Source organism: Gavialis gangeticus, unplaced genomic scaffold (genome assembly GCF_001723915.1).
Source record: "Gavialis gangeticus isolate Ggan-Ray unplaced genomic scaffold, GavGan_comp1, whole genome shotgun sequence".
NCBI classification, from domain to species: Eukaryota; Metazoa; Chordata; order Crocodylia; family Gavialidae; genus Gavialis; species Gavialis gangeticus.
The window spans coordinates 36,627,281-36,640,876 of record NW_017729028.1 but is presented as its reverse complement, the minus strand read 5'-3'; the positions used below and the strand labels follow the sequence as shown (position 1 = coordinate 36,640,876).

General features: G+C 40.8%; 1 protein-coding gene across 1 annotated transcript in view; it reads right to left on the bottom strand.

Annotated features, from left to right (window-relative positions):
* Window positions 1-2,910: 2,910 nt before the first annotated feature.
* The window catches only part of RHAG (Rh-associated glycoprotein), a 44,045-nt gene continuing 33,359 nt past the window's right edge, over window positions 2,911-13,596 (bottom strand). Inside the window, exons 7-10 of the mRNA XM_019520953.1 lie at window positions 11,815-11,936; window positions 10,891-10,976; window positions 7,252-7,325; window positions 2,911-4,857 (exon numbers count right to left, since the gene is read on the bottom strand). Coding sequence (XP_019376498.1) covers window positions 4,783-4,857; window positions 7,252-7,325; window positions 10,891-10,976; window positions 11,815-11,936 — 357 coding nt within the window. The 3' untranslated portion in view covers window positions 2,911-4,782. The remainder of the gene's footprint in view (window positions 4,858-7,251; window positions 7,326-10,890; window positions 10,977-11,814; window positions 11,937-13,596) is intronic.

Below are 13,596 nucleotides of genomic sequence, written 5' to 3'. Positions count from 1 at the left end.
TTCCTACTCTTTCTCTCACCTAAAGGGATGATTATGATCATCATCTCTGAGCTGATACATAACACAGGGGAACAACCCACCTTCACTGAATGTTGTATCAAACCAACCAAGTATGTGTGACCTAAGCCATGCCTCCAGCAAAGATATCCAGTCCAGACTGGACAATTTAAAGGGTTGGAGCATCTTTCATAGCTTGGAGGTACAGACTTCCAGTGGTTACTAGAATGCCCTCATTGTGAAATTACACTTGTAGGTTGAAGTTGTCCAGCTTGAGCTTTCAATTAGCATCTGTCCTCAAGCCTTTTTTTACGACTAATTTAATGATTGTTTAGTATTGAAAAGTGTTCCATAATTATGTGCTTGGATTACAGAATTATAGATTTATATTATGGAATTATATAATCATGAGGTTGGAAAGGACCTCAAGGGTCATCTTTTCCAACTGCCTGCATAAATGTGGGAATGTTAGTCTTAAATCAACCCTGACCAATGCTTATACAACCTCTGCTTCAAAGCCTCCAGTGAAGGAGATTCCACAACTTCCCCAAGAGGTCTCTTCTACTGCCTCACTGTTCTAACAGGAAGGACATTTCTCCTGGGATACCATACTTTCCTGCATACAAGACACACCATTTCACAAAATTCAGTTGTTGAAAACTGGTATTTTCATTATAAATGGGGAAATATGGTAATAGGAGTTTCTGTCTCAGCCAGCAGAGGAGGAATGAAATGAAATGTTGCATATGAGGCTCCCTATCTGTTGTTTATAGGCACTTTCTCTTCCCCCATGTTCCCCCTATCCCCACAGAGGCTCCTGCTGCAGCAGCTGCTACTCTGTCATTTACTCCTACTTACCACTATTTAATAGTAGAAAGTTCTCCTTAACAGCATTTTAAATAGACTAAATGTTTGTCATTCTGCCCTGTAGATTTGTAAAAGTTTATCTTTACCATTTTTTAAAACATCCTCCCTAGTGCCAATGCAAGAAAACATGATTCATTATATAATATGAATAGTTCATCTCAGAATAAATACAGAGCTAATATTTCTTGAATAATTCTGCATTTTCTATGTCTCGGCCAATTTTACCATTTGTACCAAGTGTCAGGGCTGTACCATTGTTAGGAATACATTTGTGGATGAGATATTTGTATTATTTCTAATTGCTACTGGCAGTAGAAACTTTTGCTATTTTTGATTCCTCTTATTTCCATTGTTAATTTTTTGTATTTTCAAACTGATAATTTATATCCCTTGTCTCAGCGTCTTTATCTACCTACCTACCTACCTATTTATTTTTTGCATTCACCTCCCTAGTTGGTCAGAACTGGGTTTTTTAATTGCAGAAATGCATCCTATTAATATAGCTTTTTTGTGACTTCTTTAATTAGAACAACAATATAGTTAGGACAGCTGTTGGACATAAGGTCACATTCCATCATGGCTACAATGTTACAGCTGTATTTATATGAACAGTAGAGAGGGAGCTGAATGGCAACCTAAGCAGTGTATGAGTAAAGTGCATATAAACTGGCAATAAATAAATTAAAGCTAGAAATTAGAAGGTTTCTATACAGCAGAAAAATGAGGTCTGGAACAACCTTTCAGCTGGAGAAATGGGGCCAAAACCCTATTTGATGATTAAATGGAGCATGGTGCAAAGTACTATGATTATTTTCAACAGCAAGGGGCAAGAGCTGATAACTCAAGAGGTCCCTTCCACTCATGGGTTCCTGTGTTTCTTGTTTTTAAAAAAATTCAATTTAACAAATGTTTTTTACACCTTGAATCATTCCCAAAGCTTTCCCTCCAAACCCCCTCCAATTTTCCAACATTGTCTTAAAATGTAGACACCAGAATAAGATATGTCATTAAATTCATGGTTGTACCAAGATTTACACACACACATGCACGCACGCACACTCACACAGGTGTTAGCTCCCAACTCTTAATGTAAAAGAGTCTGAAAACAGAGCCAGAGTCTAGGGATAAAAATATTTATTTTATTGATTGCAGGTCCTTTCAAATTGATGAACTGTGCTTTCTCATTATCACTGTGGGTTTATTCCTTGAGACTTCTTTAGACTGGGTATGTCCACATATGCTTATTTAGGCAATGCAATAAACCCTGGCATTTACTGCGCCAGAGATTCTTGCTCCTGGGCACTGCATTTACACATGCACCCAGGACTGCAGCATGTTGAGCACAGCTGGAGTAGCATTGGCTGGCAAAGGTCTGGGGGGTCAGCCTGCCAGCCCAGGGCTGCTCTGATGTGGCTCAATGTGCTGTGGAGGGGCTGGCTGGGACATGAGCCAGAGCCTTTAGTGTCTACACGTGTGGTGTTGTGGAGTAAAAGTACTACCCTGCTGTGGAGTTAATTAGTTTCCTGCAGCCTAACAGGGCTGCACATGTAGAAATGAGACATTTACTATCAAGCTGATTTGTCTACTCGACAGTAAATGTCTTGTGCAGACATGCCCAATGAGTAGCATTTACCTTTGCAAGTAGTCCTAGAAAGTGAATACTTCAAATGGGTAAAATGCACCCTTGAATAGAAGGTGAACTTGAAACCCACTGAAATCCTCAAAATGGGGTGTCAGTGGGTGCATCTACATGTCCGCTGGACTGTGCAGTTGTTACTGCGCAATCATTTAATATTTGCTTAACTGGGATTACTGCACAGTCCTGATGCTGCGTGGGTCTTTCCCCATGCTGCTGCACAGTAGCAATGAGCTACTATACAGTAGCTTGTTGTTACAGAGCAGTAGTGTCAGCGTCACAGTTTGTGCCCACCAACGCTACGGTACCATAGCTTGTCACTACACCGACATAGCATCTCACGTAGATGAGCCCAGTGGGAGTTAAGAGTGGCTTTATGCTACCTTTCTGCACAGGAGTGAATTTCATCCGTTGGGTATAAAATATATACAATCAGCCCATCCATGGGCAGCTTTGCTCTTCTAACATAGACACAAAGTATTTATAAAATCTTTAAACATTCAACGTTTATATCGACCTGTTCCTATTGCCTTTCCCATTTAAAGACAATATATTCCCTAGAGTATTTGGATACAAGACTGCATTCAGACAAAAAAGAAAAACACAGTGTGGCCCTGCTTATCTGCAAAAATGAACATTTCTAAAAATAGTATTAAAATGTATTTAAACAATTAGGTATTTCATTCATCGATAAAAGCTTATATATAAAACACTATACAGTGGTTTTACCTTACTGGTCAGTTTAACCCAGTATCCTATCTTAAGGTGCTATGCATTGGAAGATTCAGAAGAACATGTAAGTACTTTTTAAATGAAATTCAGCTTTATGGAAGGACTTCCTCACTAACTCCCAGTTATCAGCCCTAAAGTAAAACAGTCCTTATAAGGCCATTGCAAGCTCATCTGCTTTATACTGCTCACAACACTTTTTAAAATCTAATTGGTGCTTCTGTTTGGCATAAGTTGTAGCTTGAAGAAATGAGCTCTATTCATTAGTCCTACACATTTGCTCACATTTTAACATTAGCTCCCTTTCATTTTAATCAGGAAGCCTCTTATTAATTTGACTATGACACATAATAAACAGGACTGAGCTTCTCTGTGGTACTGTTTTATGCTTGCTCAAAATTGCTTTTTATTTTGTCCTTCCCCTTAAGTTCTCCTCTTAATGCATTTCATGGATCCTCATTATTTTTTGTTGGTCTTCTTGGCCCTTTGTCCTGTTTGTAGCTGGGTAGTTTTGCCAGATGCAGCACTTTCAGACTTCAAGATGTGACACAGGCATTTTACATGTTTTTCTGCTCTGACACGCATGCTTCTTCAATGACTCTCTTAACAATCCAGACCTTGTTCTTGCGTGTGTGTTGAGCTCAGAACCAGTCAATGAACACAAGTCAGTCTTTAGGCTTGCCTCTCAATAAGTATCATCTTCTGCTTGCCAGTGCTGGATTTCATCAGACAATGTTGCCCAGTTACATAGGGTTTAGAAGGTGCTTCTGAATTGCTTCACCTGGTTTTGACTAACCTAAATTATCGTGTTAATAATACATTTTGTCCCACCTCCCATTCACTTACTCACTGAGATAATTAAAAATATAATGAAGACGGAGTTGTCATATGTCTGTGTTAGATACCTCACTGAAAGCCATTTTTTTGCACTTAAAACTAGTTGTGAATTCCTAACACCTTATTTCCTATTACTTGACCAGTTTTTAATCCACAACAGGGTTTATGACTCATTAGGTAGGCATGGTTTCATAATAGTTTCGTGTGGCGGTCTTTAGTAAAAAATCATTTTGGAAACCAAAATAAAAACCTATAGATCTTTTCTTTATCCTCTCTCAGTTTACCTATACTAGCTTAGAGGGTATGAAATTCTTCCTGGTCTAATTTTTCCATGTCTTGCTAAAGTAACATTTTGTTCCAGATTCTGAATACTTGCTGCTAAACATGAAACCTTGGCGATAAGCATGGTAGAAACACATAGATGTGAAATCAATTTAAAGAACTTGAGTTATGATGGACTGCTGAAATACAGGACATATTGCAATCCAGTTAGCTGCTTTCAATTTGAGGTAAGCATAGGCATTTGAAAGGCTTTTACATTCAACAGAGCTTGAAATATGCATTGTGTATATCAAATTTGGTAGGGACAATATATCCTTATTAAAGCTTATTTCATCTTACAAAACTATAGCTCTCTACATTCCTTTACTTATTGAAAACCACTAATGTCTGAAAATGACACTATTAGGACTGAAGTTAATAATGGAGAAATCCATCTACATGTTGACATTAAATCTCTGAGTGTCTTGTTCACTGGACATTTCAACAAGTTGTTTGCTTTCTTCTGGGACCTGGTATGAAAACCAAAAAAAACAAAAAACAAAATTAACCCCAGCTCATGCCCTTTGGTCTTTCTGGAGTTCACACCCATAATTACTTCCTAATGCAACATAAATATCATTCTTTCCATTCACCTTTTGCGTTTAATTATTGAAAAAATCATCTTGCTTCCTTGCTGTTTGGGGAGAAATTCTGAGCCATTCAGTGCATCTTTAGTTTAGAAGATTTCCAATGTCCTGACAAAGGAAATGTTTCATAACATGTAATATATCCATGTGCATATAAATCATTCTGGCTGGGGTTTACAAATAAATTAGGTACTCAACTCCCCGTGTAATTCAAAGGAATTGGGTATGAATCTGCCCTAATCTTCTTTGAAAATACCACCCTACATTTACATTTTGGGTTGAATCTTGCTAACATGGATATTTCTATTGATATTGATGAACTCTGGTACTGAGGTTTATATTTATTTTGGTTAAAAATAGGCTGGATTTCTTTGTGAATTTGTCATCTACACTTTAAACTCTTCTACTGTTTCTAATATTATGGAGGCATGTTGTGTTTCCTAACACATTAATACACTCTCCTTCTCTTGGTAAATAAAAATTACAATACATATTGGTATTTTTAATATTGTCATGCCAATACACATGAATCAATACAGAAGCACCTTTAAGTCAGGCTCTATATTTTGCCAAGTATTTGGTTAACAGTTTATTCATAAAAAAACCCACCATTTTGATCTAATTTTAAATTATTTGTGGATTTCACTGAATTTAGTAAACAGGTTTGGCCAAATAAAAAATTTAGAAATGATATTCAAAATGTCTAAATTAGTAGCTAAGACATTTCTGAAATGAAACAAGGTCCTTAGGTACCACTCAGGTGGGGAAAAAAATTGCTTTTTTTTCTAAATATTGTTCAAAATCTTTTTGTTTGAGGGATTAACTGAAATTATTTTTTTTTCAGTTTGGGAATGGAATAAGGAAGTTGGTTATTGGGACAACCCCACTGGATAAATGCAGAATATGAAACAGTGCCTTTTCTGAAGACTGGGCCATCTAAATAGACAAGGAAAAAATCCTGTGCCTTTCAGCTCATGTCCATTTAATATATAGGAAACTGAGGCTCATATAGAATAAGGTGCTTCCCCAGAGTTATACACATAGAGCTAGTAATTGGACCCTACGCTTCTGAATCATAACACAAAACTTTCAGTAGAAAGCCTTTCCTCCATCTATTTTGGGAAAATTAAGGTAGACAAGACAAATATTTTTTTTCCAATTATCCCTGTTTGCAAGATTTTTCTGCCATGTGGGAAAGAAATCAGAAAAAAAGATTTTTATTTATTTTTCAGTCAGGAACAGACAGATGTCTCAGACATTAAAACCCTATTATAGAGGTGCTGCCATTTTCACTGGGGAAGCAGCTCTTGTGGGGTCAGGGCTATCTGACCTATAGAGATGCCATCATTCTGCCTACAGAGATGCCATCATTGTAGAGCAGGGGCAGGCAATTATTTTGGGTGGAGGGCTGCTTACTGCGTTTTGGCAAGCCATCGAGGGCCACATGACAGGCAGCCAGGGGCAGATAAATATTAATTTTCTAAAATTTTTAGGGGCCCTGTGGGCCAAACAGAATAGCCTTGAGGGCTGCATTTGGCCCGCGGGTTGCATTTTGCCTGCCCCTGTTGTAGAGGTATCTCTGTAGGCAAAAGTTTTTTTTGCTGCTAGGATTACACCATTTCATCTAAATGGAAGAAACTGTCTTCCTGCTCTCAGACCTGCATCCACACAGGGCTGGGGGGGAGGGTGGGGAGGGTTGTCAACAGAGCTGATCAGTTATTTTGTGGACCTCTTCACACCCTTAGCCAACAAGTCTCTCCGAGAAGAGCTCCGTAATGTAGATGAGGCCGAACTGACTCTAGATGGCAGCAGATTACAGTGGATTTCTTCCTCTTTGCAACCTGCCTCAACAAGGTTTCTCTTTATTCCTCATTCATTTACTTTAGGGGCTGCAGCACTGACACTCTTGAGGTTTCAGAGGTGGGACTAAAGGACCCCAAACCTGAGTTAAGGCAGTTTTATTCTGAAACTCGGGTCTCTCCTTCAAACAAGGTTATGCCCATACTGCACCCCAATCTCAAGCATGCCAGAGAGGGAGCAATAAAGGGCAGAGCCACCAAGAAGGGTTCAAGGCCTCCTTGAGCATGGTGCCTTCGAAGAGAAGCTGGTGAAGAGGCCAGAATCTCCAGGCAATACCAGGAATGCAGTACAAATCCCCAGAGTCCCACTACACGAGCACCAGCAACGCTGGATCGCACTGTTCTCTCTACTTCCCATAGCAGGAAATACAAGTGTAGCACTTCCTGCTGGCTGTGTTCCTTTGCGGTTATATCCTACCTCCCAGTAAACTGAGTCGTTGTAGCAGTTCTGATCCGGGGCTTGACCCAAGAAAGGCAAGCTGAGAATTAAACCTGCAGGAAAGAAAATCCCATGAGTTCAACGGTACACATGTTCCACAAGACGTGCTACAAGAGGTGCCCTTGGGAGGAGAATAATGGCCTTTGCCCTGTCTTTTTAGTTATCAGTGCAATTTTGGAAGGCAGTAAGCACCACCTTCAAGGTGGTGAAGTTTATCAGGAAATACCTAATGCCACACCAAATCAGGGCCTGTAATATCACGCTGGTCAATATTACAAGTGTTGCAGTTGCGCGATACCTTCCATTATAAAGGCTCAGTTCTTAGACGTTTACAACTTTCTCAGACTTAAATTGCTTTTGGGGAGTGTCTGGGTCAGTCTGAGTTTTTGGTTTGTTTAGCACCAGTTCTAATGAGACGAAGGTGAAATGTCCCCCTCCCACCCATGTTCTCCTAATCATTTCACTGAGGTTCCAGTGCTTCCAAACTGTGGAGTATGGTTTTGAAATGTTCAAGAAAGGCTGGCCTTGGAGTCAGGGAACTGCTTTATGTTTCATAGTTTCATAGTTTCTAGGGTTGGAAGGGACCAGAGCAGATCATCAAGTCCGACCCCCTGCCATGGCAGGAAAGAGTACTGGAGTCAAACGACCCCAGCAAGATGTACATCAAGCCTTCTCTTAAAGACCCCCAGGGTAGGAGCCTGCACCACTTCTCTTGGAAGTTGGTTCCAGATCCTAGCCACCCTGACAGTGAAGTAACACCTCCCGATATCTAGCCTAAATATGTTTGTCCCTATGGATATATACCCACATTTGGCCAAGTTATAAGCCTTTGGAAATAATATTTTGCAAATCCTCAGTAGAAATCTGTTTGGAAGCAGTGTTCTAGTGCTACCTAGCTCCACCTATTTTAAGCCATCAGCTAGCAATAGATAGCAGGGTCATCTAGTCTGACCCTGTGTAAAACCCAGTCAATAGAATTTCATCCAGCTACACCTACATAGCACCATTCAACTTCTTTTTGGCTGACACATATTATCTAGAAAGACAGCCTGATGGGGTGGATCCAGAAGGGGTGTGGTTGTGTCTCACCTTTGCCTCTTTAGTGTTAGAAGTGTGAGGCAATAGAACAGACTGGGTGTGTCTACACAAGATGCTTCACTGTGCACTAGACTAATCTACTGCACAGTAAAGTATCACCAAGTTACAGTGCTAATAAGCTACCCTGCAGTAAATCAGTCTACTGTGCAGTTAGCTAGTACCTGTAGATACAGGTACTAAACTAACTGCACAGTCGATGCTGTGTTCATGTAGATGCTGACCAGGATCAAATTTGTTCCCGGGCAGCCACTCCAGCAGGGGGCCTGGCCCTGGCACTGCTTAGCTCCCAGCTCCCCATACTGGAGGTGTTCAAAAAGAGAGTGGACAGCCACTGGTTGAGGATGATCTAGGTGTAGGCCTATGTTCTACTATGGGTATTTTCCACGTTTCCATGCTTTGTTGGTTGCCTCTGTCCTGGGACCAAAGCCAGAGGTTCCTGGATAGGGGGTCTTGCCCTCCACTCAGAGTAAGACCAATCACCACATTTGACTTCAGGAAGGAATTTTACCCCATGGTCAGATTGGTATGCACCGTGGGGATTTTTGCCTTTCTTAGTAGTAGGGGGCCTGGTCCTCTACCCAGGATCTCTTGAGCATATATTGACAGCATTTCATAGAAGCAGGACATTGGTTACCACGATTCCCCTGCTTTACCCTGTTAGGCTGTTAGAATAATAGAAAGTTAGGGTTGAAAAAGACCTCAGGAGGTCAGCTACTCTAATCCTCTGCTCAAAGCAGGACCCTCCCCAACTATATCATCCCAGCCAAGGCTTTGTCTAGCTGGGGTCTTAAAAACCTCCAAGGATGGATTTTCCACCCCTTCCCTGGGTAACCTGTTCCAGTGCTTTACTAGTCTTCTAGTGAGGAAGCTTTTCCTAATATCTTAACTATACTTCCCTTGCTTCAACTTGAGACTATTGCCCCTTGTTTTGTCATCTGCCACCACTGATAATGGTCCAGCTCCATCCTCTTTCAAGCCCCCCTTCAGGTAGTTGAAGGCTGCAATTGAATCCCCTCTTAGTTTTCTCTCCCCCAGACTGAACAGGCCCTCAGATCTCCTCAGAAGTCATGTTTTCCAGTCCCCTAACTAATTTTTGTTGCCCTTCATTGGACTCTTTTAAATTTGTCCATATTCTTTTTGTAGTGAGGGTCCCAAAACTGGACACAGGACTCCAGATGCGGCTTCACCAGTGCTGAATAGAGGAGAATAATCACTTCCATCAATCTGCTGGCAATGCTCCTACCAATGCAGCCCAGGAGGCCGTTAGCCTTCTTGGCGACTAGGGCACACTGCTGGCTCATATTCAGCTTATTGTCCACTGTAAACCCCAGGTACTTCTCTGAAGAACTGCTGCTTATCTAGTCAGTCCCCAGCCTGTCCTGGTCCACGGGCCTTCTGTTCTAAGTGCAGGACTTTGAAAGTGCCCTTGTTAAACCTCATGAGATTACTTTTGGTCTAATCCTCCAACTTGTCAAAATCTCTCTGAATCCTAGCCCTATCCTCCAGTGTATCTCCTGCTCCCCTCAGTTTGGTGTCATCCATGAACTTGCTGAGGGTGCACTCCATCCCATCTTCTAGGTTATTGATGAAGATATTGAACAAACCAGCTGCAGGACTGACTCCTGGGGCACTCCACTTGACACCAGCTCCCAACTAAACATTGAATCATTGACTACAATTCGCTAAGCCTGATGCTCCATCCAGTTTTCTATCCACCTTACAGTCCATTCATCCAACTCATACTTTCTTAGCTTGCTTGTGAAAATGTTGTGGCAGACATTATCAAAAGCCTTGCTAAAGTCAAGGTGTATCATGTCCACTGGTCTTCCCACATCCACGGAGCCAGTCATTTCATCATAGAAGGCAATCAGGTTGGTCAGGCATGACTTGCCCTTGGTGAATCCATGCTGACTGTTCATAATCACCTTCTCCTCCTTGTGCTTAGAAATGGCTTCCTTGAGGACCTGATTTTTCCAGGGAGTGAGGTGAAGGTGACTGGTCTGCAGTTCCCTGGATCCTCTTTCTTTCCATTCTTAAAGAAGGGCACTATATTTGCCCTTTTCCAATCATCTGGGACCGATCCTGATCACCATGAGTTTTCAATGGTGATGGTCAGTGGCTCTGCAGTCACTTCGCTATCACATCGCTGTTAGGTCTGTGTTGTGTCAGGTTTGAAGGTAGTCTTATGTAGAGCTTAGATTATGATTGTATGGGATGGTTTGGATAGGGATAATTCTGTTTCAGGCAGGTGATTGGACTCGACATACAGAGGTTGCTTCCAGCTCTACTTCTCTAGGATGCTATGATTCTTTGATTCTTTTGCATGTGAACTCTCAGCCAGGGTCTAGCCTTACCCTCCGTTTTTGCACTGTTCCAGAGCCCAGGGGTAAATGCCGCCACTACCAGTCATACCCTCCTTTCCTTTGCTGCTGAACTCAGCAGAAAGGGGGAAGAGGGGAGAGGCAAACGGCATGTTTCTAAAGATTTGTAAGCTTTGGGTGCTCTGTGCATCTTACTAACCTGCAAACGCTCCTCCTATTAGTGCAATTCCTAGCGTACAACCCAAGGCAGCAGCCTGCATACCAACAGAAATAGGATGAGATGGCCTGAAAAAGGAGGGATGAGAAAGTCACAAACAGTTAAAACAGCACTCAGTTTCCAGAGCAGGAATTTGACTGCATTGTATATATTTTTATTATTGCTCTCAGCAGGATAAAATTGCCAGGTAGAGGGTTAGACTTAAATATACAAGGAAATAATGCTTTTCTTGAAAAAAGCATGGTTATGTTTATTTATTTAATTTATAGCCACCCTTCCCCAAAATGTTTCAGGACAGCTTAAAGTAAGAGAAACAGAAAAACTTAAGAGGGAAACCAGAATAAATAAATCAAAGCAGAGACCCACTAGACACCATCTTGATTTAGCTTTGGTTTGCTATATGATGCCCACATTACTTGCAGGGGAAGGAGGGCATTCAGACTCAAAGTTTGGCCTGAGAAAATGAAAAGGCTTATTGAATTTTTGCAAAACTTCAGTAGCATCCCTATGAGCAAAAAAAGCAACCATAAGATCTTCATTTTCATAGTAAGGAGTGCACAGGGCACAGGGTTGTCAACTGCAGCAATTTTCTTGTCTTGTGTGACTTGGTGGCTTTCCTAATGCCTCATGTCCTGGAACCAGACGAATTTATGAGAATCTCAGCTTGTGTTTAGGGGGAAAATTTCTGGACCTCAAAGATGGAAAAAAAGATAATGTAAATTGTTCAACCTAATGATTCATTTTTTGTTTTAAATCTCAGGATGTTTCAGGGCATGATCCAATTTTTTTTTAATACTTTGAGGCTGGCAATACCGAATGTGGTCTCAAGCAGGTTGCACTGAATAAAACACAAACTGGCTGCCAGCCTTATGAAATAACTCTCTTTTTTTGGTTTTTTAAACTCACGGATGTTCTACTTGTAACGCAGCTGCAATGATGCTTGCAATCCCGCCCACTAATCCAGGCAAACCATGTAAATTATGGACTCCACAAGTGTCTTGAATTTTCAGATAAGAAGCAAGAAATGGCTGAAATCAGAGGAAAGCATAATTTTAGGTTAGTTCTTGGTTTTCAAGTTCTAGTGTAAATATTTATAAGAAAAATTAGCTGTGAAGAATATACAATAGTGAAGTATGCTTCCTATACATAGATAGCGATTTGTTATTAATATTGTGACCTACCTCATCACTTGTATTCTTTACACAGAGGAAAGTGCTAATATAATTTGTATCGTTACTGGATATGCAGGAGTTCTGTGATGTTATTAAACGGCTTAGCCATGGATACACATTTTGAGTTGGAAGGAAAATAGGGTGAAGTTTCCAACAAGTAAATACATGCTGGGAATAGGTGGTAAAAAAATGATCTGTTGGGATATTTTCTCTTAAGGAATTCTATTTTATTGAACTTGAACCTTTCATGGGATTGTGTTGATTTTGACTATTTTTTCGTTAAAAATCTGAAATTAGGTGTTTTAACAGCATCCAAATGTTTTAACTCAATATTTTTGGAATGGGACCTATCCATTTTTAATGCAAAATAACTTTTATGTTAGAAAAGTATCTTATAATGAATTTTTATTTAGAAAAGTATCTTATCATGTGGCAAAACATTTAATGGGTTAGTTCTGAATAAAAATGAATTTTCAGTTGACCTGACACAGGAATTCTCTTTGACACTGCTGTTTGCTTGGGAATTTTAAATTTTCATTACAATCAGGATATTTTAAATGTTGGGGGTTTCCCAACAGAAATTCAGATTCAGCTAGCTCTAGTTCCAAAGCAATAGCTGCATTTTTTCAGGGATCGGGACCACCTGTTCTCAAAGGCACTGAAGCATTTATACACGTACTCCAGGAGTTGGGGGAGGGACGTGTTTTAATTAAAGAGGCTCTGAGAACCACTCTAATTAAAGCACCCAGAGCGTCTTGTGTATCAAAGTCTACTTAAAAATGGAGGCAGGGATGCTGTATCTAATGCTCATTGAATGAGCTTTAGATAAAGTTCTCTTATTGCCATATTTAAGTGCGGGGACTCTGACACACGAGATGCTGGAGGCTGCTGGAGCATGGTTATTACTACACTCCAGCAGACTCGATTAATCAATTCTGCTTCAACACATTGCAATTACAGTGCATCAGCACAGCCTCATTCATAGTTTCATAGTTTCATAGTAGCTAGGGTCAGGAGGGACCTGAACAGATCATCTAGCCTGACCCCCTGCCACAGGCAGGAATGAATGCTGGGTTCACAAGACCCCAGACAAGTGATCATCCAACTTCCTCTTGAATTTGCCCAAGGTAGGGGTGAGGACCACTTCCCTGGGAAGCTGGTTCCAGAGTTTGGCCACCCTGTATAGGGGCCAATTGTCTTGTGCTGATGGTTGCCTAGGTCTTGCTATCTCTATCCATACTAAAGGCCTGCTTCTCATCTTCTAAATCAGGAGTTACACCAGTTTCTTGCCTTTGTTGGGGGTTAGACTAAATAACCCCTGAAGCAGCATTTGTTAACCTGGGGGGCACGACTCAAAAGTGGATTGCAAGAATATATGAAAGGGTTGTGAACAAACTTTAAAAATGGATTCTCCTTTGAAGGAGACAAATGTGCAAAACCATGGCTTTTCCTTTGCAGGCTGGCAGACTTCCAGCTTGCAAAAAGCTGCTAGAGTCCCCCCATGCCCCACCTCCTC